The sequence below is a fragment of the Chelonus insularis genome, unplaced genomic scaffold (genome assembly GCF_013357705.1).
Source record: "Chelonus insularis isolate UGA/USDA-ARS -01 unplaced genomic scaffold, ASM1335770v1 contig_347_pilon, whole genome shotgun sequence".
NCBI lineage: Eukaryota > Metazoa > Arthropoda > Insecta > Hymenoptera > Braconidae > Chelonus > Chelonus insularis.
This window is the reverse complement of record NW_023276511.1, coordinates 134,460-144,051: the sequence shown is the minus strand read 5'-3', so window position 1 is coordinate 144,051 and position 9,592 is coordinate 134,460. Positions and strand designations below refer to the sequence as shown.

Sequence of the window (9,592 nt, the reverse complement as noted above, 5' to 3'; positions counted from 1 at the left end):
TCGTTGTTATTTAAAGAAAAATTTATTATCTTATTAAACTTCATTTTTCTCCGTCCCTGTTTCTTATTATATTTACTTTACTCTGTCAAAAGTATGTTCAATTTCATAAATGGCTACTGGTTGTTTGATTTTATCACAATATTCAGCCCATGAATTTTCAGTTAAATCAACGTCTGTAAATTCCTTTCCTCCATCAATAGCTTTAGCTGTCCAACCGTCTCGAGCTGAAAAATCTATTGGTTCAACACCACGACAATCAAATACTACTAAAGGTTTAAATGTGTCCTGATCATCAATTGTATATGATTTAATTGAATCTTTAATTATTGAAACAGTATTAACTCGAGAGCAAAGTTTGCATTTGCTAGAGAAATGATACGTGTCTTTTCCGTGTTGAGCTGGAACTTCATCAGATAAAGAGACGTAATTCCATTTTTCTGATTTTTCTCCACAATTAGAACATGTAAACTTCAGACACCAACGGAATTCAGGACCAAAGGGTTTTAGTTCTTCAATGTTTTCTAAAGTTGCTTTAACTCTAAGGGCAATTTTTACCATTTTTAGTTCTCTTCCTCTGAAATGTATATAAATCATGAACAAAAAATATAAATCTTTAAGTTAATAAATGAATTAAATATAAAACAATGTATAGTTAGAAATTTTATTCCCATTATTTATGTTAACTAAGATAAAAATATTAAATAATATTCTGTTGTTAATATGCTTACCGGCGTAAAGGTTATGTAAAATTACTGCCACGGTGTAAGATAAAGAGGTGGTTCGACGCGTATCCTTTTACTATTATTATCGTTATTATTATATTAAATAGCTTTCGGCCTTGCCGGGAGCTAGCGCGTCGGTACTAAAAAGGGGTGCCACATCCATCTAAATGTTACATTCGGGAGCATTATTGTTAGCAATTGTTAGCAATTATCGACGGTGGAAATGGTTTTTATTCATATTCAGTTTCCAATCTTACATTTTTTAAGTTTAAGCTGAATCAAAAAAACTATTAAATTTGTGATTTTATTTCAAATATGATGTTTTGGAATGTAAAACCATTTTTTTTATTATTAGAAAGATATCAAGGTTTGTTACAAATAACAATAATCAGCAAACATTTTTTAAAAAATTAATAAATTGTAACTTTCTAACTGCTCTTTTTTTAAGGAATTTCTTCTAATTGTTGTTAATTACGATAGAACTTTGTAAAAAAAATCATACCCGATAAAATTGTCATTTTTCAATAATTAATTAATTAAAAGAATTTTAAAACAGCAAAAAGATTTGAAATCAAATGGAATGCCATGTCATCCATAAAATTAAGTCATTTTTTTTTTAATTCCGATGAATAGTGTAAGAAACTACTTCTTCGAATTGTCTTTAAATAATTTAAAAAGTAATTTTGCTGATGAAAATTTACAATAATTTTTTTTTTCAATTAATTTTTACTCAATTTGAAAAAGTATTTAGCTAAAAAAATTTAATAAGACTTGGCCCAATTTTTAAGAATCATGTCCACAAATTTTCTATCAATAGAGAACGTTACAAAAATTGGGCCAAGTCTTATGTATTTTACCTTATTATGTCGCGATTGTTACTTTCAGAAATGTTAAACATTGACATTAATTATCGTTAATTTTACCCATCAGATAGAACTACAATAAATGTGCGATTGGCATGCAACGTGCAGAAAGTTAAATGTCGTTTATGTGTTCATAAACACTTGCACAATTAAACGTCTTCTCAAAAAACTGGCATATACCCGCGACTTCGTCGCGAAGACAGTATATTTTCAAGATCAAGTTTAACTGTTTACAACATATTATTATCTTACTGAACGATATGTAACAAAAAAAATCAGGATTTCATCGGAAGAATCAATTTTTAATTATATATAAAGATATTATTTACTATTTTTATCAATTTTATCATTTATTTTTGACTATGTAAATTACAATGTTATTTCGATTAATTTTTTTTTTTAAGTAAAAAAAGTTTATTTGTGCTTTGAAAATAATACATTTCAGATTTTTTTTATCGAAAGTAATAAATTTCTTGATCCCCAATTCAAATTTCAATTTGACCAAAACCCAAGAGCATCGCTTGAACTATATCACCTTTTCTTTTTTCATTACAATCAGCAGTACGTCCAGGTAACATCAACAGAGCATTGGCATTTTTGCAACTCAATAATCTACTACTAATTTGATTGCCAGTACTATAAGCATTCGGAATATCATCATTGTCCCACTGTAAAATGACTCTTGCGTATTCAGGCCGAGGATCCAATTTATATGAACTCGTTAACTAAAATCAATTTAATACTTAGTACCGGAATAAATTCATAACGTTGATAGAAAATACTTACACGAGCGCGAATGATTATAGGTTTTGTATGATCATCAGTCAATCGATTTAAAATAGGAATAGCAAATAGATGAGCAGTAACAGTTGCTGAGACTGGGTTACCCGGTAAACACAAAATATACTTGGCTTTTCCGTCAAACTCACAAGTTGCAAATGTTGTTGGCTTTCCAGGCTTCATATTCACACGCCCGAAATGTATTTTAGCTTTAAATACTTCACTTAAGATTGGTTTCAACATATCTTTGTCGCCCATTGACACAGAGCCTGTAGTTATCAATACATCAACCACCTTAAGAGCATTGGAGATAGCATTAATCAAGACATTTTCTCTAAAAATCAAGGTAAAATTTGTGGTAAAGATTGAGTGATTTGCTTTAATAAAAAAAACAATATTCTTACTCGTCTTTAGCAATTCCTACTCCTACTGCATCGAAGCCATACTCTTTAAGTAACATAATCAAAGTAATTTTATTACTATCATAAACGCGTCCTAGTTTTGGACTATCGCCTGCTGGTTGTAGTTCATTTCCAGTAGATAAAACTCCGATTTTAGGAACTCGAGTCACTGAAACTGCAGCATACCCGCAAGCTGCTAATATTCCAGCTTCCGCAGCTCCAATTTTTGTACGACGTAGCATAACTCTTTCGTCTTTTCGAATATCACTTCCAATGGGTCTAATATCCTGACCTTCTGTTGGTTGGTTTAGAATTTCAATTTCCTTTTCTGAATCATCATCATTTTTAGAAATAAGTTTTGTATCTTCCACTTGTACAACAGCTGTTGCTTCATCAGGAACTGGAGCTCCAGTATTAACTCTTACACAGCAACCTTTAGTTAGCTTCATAGAACTTGGCTAGTGAAACATGAATTTTTTGAAATTTATTTCAGAAGTAAAAAATATGTAAGAATAATAAGTGTACCATTTGACCAGCTTCTGATCCACCTAGTACAGTTTTTTGAGTACTTTTATCATCTGCTATTACTGCATAACCATCTTTGATTGATGCTCGAAAAGGCGGTAAATTACAGAGAGAGTGAACATCATCAAAAAGAATTCTTCCATGGCAATCTCCCAGTTTAACAGTGTCATATCCATATAAAGGAGTTACTTCGTTAAAAATTATTTTTGCTACTTCATCCATCGATACCATTGGATATGGCGAACTACGAAGCCGGCTAGCAACACCACCCATAGTAAACTGAACAGAAAGTTAAGTATATTAAAAGTATAAGAGTGTATGCAAATAATTTAATAAAAATTCAATTGAAATTCTTACAGAAGTGTTGAGATCATCTCCATGTCTATAACTTGATCTTTGGATATCAGAATGAGCTTGAGTTACATGTGACTTATTGTCAAGAATTAAGTCCACTGCATGAGGAATTACTGAAGCAATTGCTTCTAAACATTCTCTAGCTGCTTTAACTGACCCAGGTAAATTGATAATTAAACTTTCATCCCTGATTCCACATACTGATCTGAAAATATTCAATATATTGAATAGTACAAACTCTGTTGAAAATTACAGTGATTATTGAATTTAACTAAGATACCTCGATAGAATAGCAGTTGATGTGGTTTTAAGACTTTCATTAATCATAGCTAATGAAAGTCCTAAAGCTTCTTTTTTAATAACTTTTCGAGTAGCTTCTGGAGTAACATCTCTTTTAGAAAAACCAGTTCCTCCGGTTGTGATAATTACGTTAATTTTCAATTTATCTGACCATTTTATTAAAGTTTTCTGCAAAATCGTGACTCATTAATAAACTAAAATATTAATAGAATTTATAGAGTCTATAATAATTTATTTAAACCTTGATTTGTTCTTCATCATCAGATACAATTTTTTTTTTTAGTACAGCTCCTTTGATCGCTATACCTATATTATTATCAGATGTTGTAATTAAACGTTCCAACTCTGGTCCACTTTTATCTTTAGATGCATCCTTACAACATGTATCACTAACTAGAATATTAAATCAAAATAGTTATAAAACATTATTTTATAGAGACTTTGCTACAATTTTTTGATATAATTAAGCGTATACTGGATTTTAACCTCAAATGATCATTAACCGCGTAAACTAAAGCATGGAAATTTATTAAAAGATAAATAAAAGTAAAATAATTTAATCAATGATTTATAAACTGAGGAAAGAAGGTCATAAGAATACTTGGAAATAAATTAATCGTATTATTCTTTTATGAATACTTACTTGTTAAAATACCAATTGAAATCGACATCCTATCGACTACGCTACATCTAATACTGATTTTTAATTGGAATCTCCTTTTGCAAATATATTTATAGTACAACTTATCTTATCAAATAATTATCGGTTATCTATTAATTCTGATAATATTTATTAGTATATTTTTGAGATCTTTTTGAAATTCACAATAATTAAAACTTACTTTTAATTATGTAAAGATATTGAAACAAAATTGCAACTTGTTTTTATTTCATGCATTTTTATAGTATTGGATTTTTTCTTTAACTGGCAGTTAAAAATCTTTTATGGTATTACGTAAAGGGTAAAGGTCTATCTGAGGATATAATTTTTATACGTAATTTTTTATTCATTTAATTGTTTGAAGGTTCTTGTATAAATCAGAATTATTTAACATTAACTTTATTAATTTTTTTTTTTTTTGAATAATAATAATTCAGTTGATTATAATAAACAGTTGATTGAAAAAAATATACTGAATATTGCAGAGTAATAATAAAACAGCGAGCGTCACGATTGTCAAAAGAAATGCACAACATTTCAACACCACCAAATATACAATAACAATCGAAAAAGTTAAATATTATTTAAAGTATCCAGGTTATCATAAATTCTAGATTGTTGGATGGAAGATTGTGCGTATTGACTTGGTTAATAGTCAACCAAACCACTGAAAAATTAATAAATTCAGTAAATAAATAATATTTTAAATGTAAAAAATATTATAGTTATTCATCAAATTATTTGATTTTAAAATTCTTGAAAATCTACCGATTATTTTGAGGACTCAAAGATCGTGGTGAAGGATCTCTATATCTTCTTCTTGATTCTTGTCTATCTTTTTGATCCCTATCTCGTCTTTCTCTTTCCCTATCAATATCCATATTCATATCTCTATCTCTTCTGTCTCTTCGATTTATCGAATGCCTAGGACTTCTTCCTCCAGGACTTGGCGATCTTGACATAGTTGAACGAGACTCAGAACTATGACCTTCATAGCGATGTCTTCTTTCTCTTTGCCTGAAAAAAATATTTTTAAATATTATTAATGTTTAAATTCATTACTTTAAAAAATATGAAATGTATAAAATATTAATAGTAGAAATTACTTTCGACGAAGTTTCAGCGACATTTCTCGAATTTCATCTTCTCGATCTTGCTGTTGCTGCTCCATTTTTTCTATTCGGGCTTGTTCAGCCTTTTTATCGGCTTTATCTACAAAAAACATTATATTTAAACTTAAGTTTTTCAATTTAACACATAAAATATTGTTGAATGGAAGAGACACTTACATTGACGATTCAATAAGGCTTGAGTCTTTTTTTTAAGTCGCTCTTGGGGTGTAATTTTGGTCGACTGAAAAATAAAAAAATCATGACTAACATATTTTAACAAACTACTAAATTATTCCATTCGACAAATAAAAAATCCTAAAGAATTTAAACATTCATTTGTTGAATGAAAACTAAATCTTAATTATAATGTTTTATCTATCCATACGATTATATTTTTTGAAATACTAATATTTTTTTTCCTATTTTATTTTATATAAATATAAATAAAAAGAAAAATATCAGTGCTCTCCAGTGGTCTGGGTGCGACCTTAAAGGCCCACACGACTAACTTCCCAGTGGAAAGAATGATAAGATTTAGCTTTTTACCAGTTTTTTGATTTTACAAAAAAATGGCAAGACCGATTTTACTGAAAACCTTATCAGTTCTACGTTGCGTCGTTATGTGTCAAATGCAATTAGTCCCACGTCGAGATCATTTTTTGTTTTCGAAATAATCGAAGCGAAAAATAATTCCGAACGTACGTACAAACATACGTACATACGTACATACACACACACACACACACAACGTCTACTCAAAAACTATTGTATTCGACTTGGTGGGTCTTGAAACGTGAAGATATGTTAAAATTTGAGATTCGCAAAATCGGACCCATTACTATAACTTCCCACTGGGAAGTTAATAAAAGTTTTTATAATATGAAACAGATGATTAGACGACGTAGTTTCTTTTACAGGATTAATTATGATCTCTTTCTTTGATCTGTGCTTTAAAAAGTCTAAGAAAGCGTTATGGTTCTTACTGACTTTGTGTCCGCCACCAGAATTCGTACTTAACCCTGCTTTTGGCTTGTTCCTAAAAAAAAAGTTTTTGTATTTATAAGAAAATATTTAATTAGTATTTAATTTTCTAAAATATTTCTAATAAATACTAACATGTTCAAACTAGTATTCGAAGTTTTAGGAGTATTGTTTTGAGCATTTTTCTCCTCATCATCCGATAATTCCAATTCTAAACTAGAAGACTTTCCACGACGACCATAATACCTTTATAAAAAAAATTAATCAAATATACTTATGTAAATAAATACGAAAGCATATTTATAAAAAATCTACCTTGGCAAAGTAGAAGTATTTTTATTCTCCACACTTTTTGATCGTTTACCCACGCTGTTTCGACTCTTCGACCTAGACCTAGATTTCGAAGGTGATTTAGACCTTGAACGAGAACGCGACCTTGACCTCGACTTTGATTTGGAGTAACGCGTTTTACGATAATTAGCTGATGAACGGCTGTGTGACTTTGACCTCGATCTCGAACGTGAATAACTTTTGGAGGACGATGATCGCTTTAGTCGTGAACGTGACCTGGTTCGCGAGCGAGAAACAGATCGTGATGAGCTCGTACTTCTATGATGTCTCATTCGATTACGACGTGAACGACTCCTTGATCTTGATCGTCCGAATTTTCGAGGCCTTGATCGATGTCTCCGTGACCTAAAAAATAATAAAATATATATTTTACAAAGTCGCATAATTATTATAAACATGATGAACAAGTAATCATAAGTAAATTTAAATTTTAGATAAAAAGTAATGTTTAATATACCTCGATCGAGATGGACTTCGTTTCTTATCTCTTGATCTATAAGTTCTAGATCTATTTCTTGAAGCTGATCGGCTTCGTGATCTAGATTTCAATGATCTTCTATTAATTACTCTTTCATTGAATGGTGGACTGTCAGATCCTTTTTTTCTTAAATGAGAATAATTCATTTTTTTTGTACTTGAAGATGTTACTTGGGAAGAACTAGCAAAAGTATCTTCCTCTCCACCAAAACTAGTAATATAAGTAATTTGACCGGCATTAACAGGAGAAGCTGATCGTGAACGAGATTTTGAGGAAGATTTTCTGTAAGGATTATATTCTGGACTTTCCCGAGCTGCATAACTATAATTTGAAATATTCATATAAATAAACATATTTTTGAAATTATAATAGATTAAAATTTATATTAATCTACATCTTCATTACCTTGGTGGACTCATTATTCGACCAATCATTTTTTTTTCACGAAAAGCTCTTCTTTCTCTTCGCGACCGTCTTCCTGAGTACATTGCCTTCTCTTCTTCTTGTTTCCGTGCTTGTCTTAAAGTTTCTGCTTCCTCAAAATCTTGCGTTAAAAAACTGAAATAATCTGCTCCTATTAAACCATATTTTTGTGCAACTTGATTCATTTCATGTGCTTGTGATGGTTCAATTTGTGATACATCAACACAAATATCTAAGTAAAAAAATAAAATGTACAATAATAATTATATCTTAAAGTTTATATAAATAGAAAAAATATTGTAAATGTTTAAGTATATTACCTAAATCAATATCACTATCTTCATCTTCACCCTTGTCATCGGCAGAATGAAAATCTGACTTAACAGATTCTGAAATTGGCTCATCTGTTTCATAATTATATCCAATAGCTGCATTATTACTTGATTTTTTTTTCTCTTTTGCATAATCTGGTTTAGTTGAAGAACCAAATTGTTCTTCTAAATGGATTTGATGTAGAAATTTTTCTTCACTTACTAAAAAAAAAAAAAATTATAATTTTATTTTTAAAAAATTGTTCGATCAATCACACTGAGTTCTATTAACAACACGTACCTCCTAAAAATTCATTTTGAACAATAATTCGATATCTTTCGTAATTGATATGTCTATCTTCACTTGTCAATGGTATATCAACATCAATATTGTTCGGTGGCTCTGGAATCCAGTCGAGATGTGCTCTTACGTCAAATCTATCGATCAAATTGTCCTCATGTCCTTGCCATGGCATCCTTTTGATAAAAATTGTATAGAAAAATTAAAAAAAAATTATCTTAAATCCTCCTCCAATCGCTATTCTATTTCATCCTTACATATTTGCTGGACTGTCTCCAGCTGCAGCAACTGCTGCATCTAAATGTATTTTACATGGTCTTCCATGTAATTGAAGAAATTGTGTTGGATCGGATTTCTAAAAGCAAAAAACATTAAACTGATTAATCTTTTGAAACATTAAGTCGTAGCATGAGAAATTATTAAAATAATTTCAAACTATAAGTAATAAACTTTGTTAATAATGTAAAATAAATTAGGTTATGATAGTTTTAATTATCAAATTCTTACGATTTTTTCATAATAGTCTCTCCGTCGTTCAGCTCGTCTTCGGTAATCAACGAGCATACCGCGAATTTTTTTTTCTTGTTTACGAGCTTCATGCCACATTCTTCCGCCGGTTTTCTTAACTAAAAAACTCATCCTTAAAATCTAATTAACGTAAACAATATATTCTAACACCATAAATGTAACTTTGTTATAATTATTTAATAAAAACGCCGTTGACTAATGATTTCTTCTTTCCATAGTCAGCCATTTTGCTTTTACCTCGCAAAAAAAGTTACAACAAAGAGTGCAGCACACTCAAGTATAATTTTTTCCCCCCAAAATAAATACTTCCATTTTACGCCTCTAGAAACGCTAGAGTCGGGAATCCAAATTCAAAAAACATAGGTTTGAAAATTTCTCATGTACACAGTAAGAAATAATTGATGTTTTTGTTTATATTTTAATATTTATTCAATATAATTAAAGTTGTATAAATCGTTTTTAATAAAAAATTTTATCTCCATTATAGTAGAAAGTGAGTTA

The 9,592-nt window shown here is 29.8% G+C and overlaps 2 protein-coding genes across 2 annotated transcripts; both read right to left on the bottom strand.

Moving 5' to 3' along the window:
- Positions 1–3: 3 nt before the first annotated feature.
- On the bottom strand, positions 4–859 carry LOC118066518 (CXXC motif containing zinc binding protein). Its single transcript, XM_035082605.1, has 2 exons — positions 729–859; positions 4–574 (listed from the first exon to the last, which is right to left on the bottom strand). The coding sequence occupies exon 2, from the start codon at positions 556–558 to the stop codon at positions 73–75; it is 486 nt and encodes a 161-aa protein (XP_034938496.1). The 5' UTR covers positions 559–574; positions 729–859; the 3' UTR covers positions 4–72.
- A 1,116-nt stretch (positions 860–1,975) lies between these two features.
- LOC118066525 (uncharacterized) lies at positions 1,976–9,320 on the bottom strand. The gene is made up of 20 exons (XM_035082618.1): positions 9,071–9,320; positions 8,821–8,918; positions 8,564–8,739; positions 8,272–8,484; positions 7,934–8,183; positions 7,508–7,849; positions 7,015–7,395; positions 6,835–6,945; positions 6,706–6,754; positions 5,896–5,959; positions 5,713–5,818; positions 5,375–5,623; positions 4,589–4,662; positions 4,187–4,338; positions 3,926–4,113; positions 3,649–3,850; positions 3,292–3,570; positions 2,770–3,224; positions 2,372–2,699; positions 1,976–2,310 (listed from the first exon to the last, which is right to left on the bottom strand). The coding sequence occupies exons 1-20, from the start codon at positions 9,200–9,202 to the stop codon at positions 2,071–2,073; spliced, it is 4,089 nt and encodes a 1,362-aa protein (XP_034938509.1). The 5' UTR covers positions 9,203–9,320; the 3' UTR covers positions 1,976–2,070.
- Between the last annotated feature and the right edge of the window lie 272 nt (positions 9,321–9,592).

Excerpts from the sequence above, each read along its gene's own strand:
- LOC118066518 (XM_035082605.1), bottom strand. The coding sequence starts at position 558 with ATGGTAAAAATTGCCCTTAGAGTTAAAGCAACTTTAGAAAACATTGAA.
- LOC118066525 (XM_035082618.1), bottom strand. The coding sequence starts at position 9,202 with ATGAGTTTTTTAGTTAAGAAAACCGGCGGAAGAATGTGGCATGAAGCT. Across the intron at positions 6,946-7,014 it reads AATACTTCTACTTTGCCAAG|GTATTATGGTCGTCGTGGAA; the intron begins GTAGATTTTTTA and ends TTTTTTATAAAG. Across the intron at positions 3,225-3,291 it reads GATCAGAAGCTGGTCAAATG|CCAAGTTCTATGAAGCTAAC; the intron begins GTACACTTATTA and ends ATGTTTCACTAG.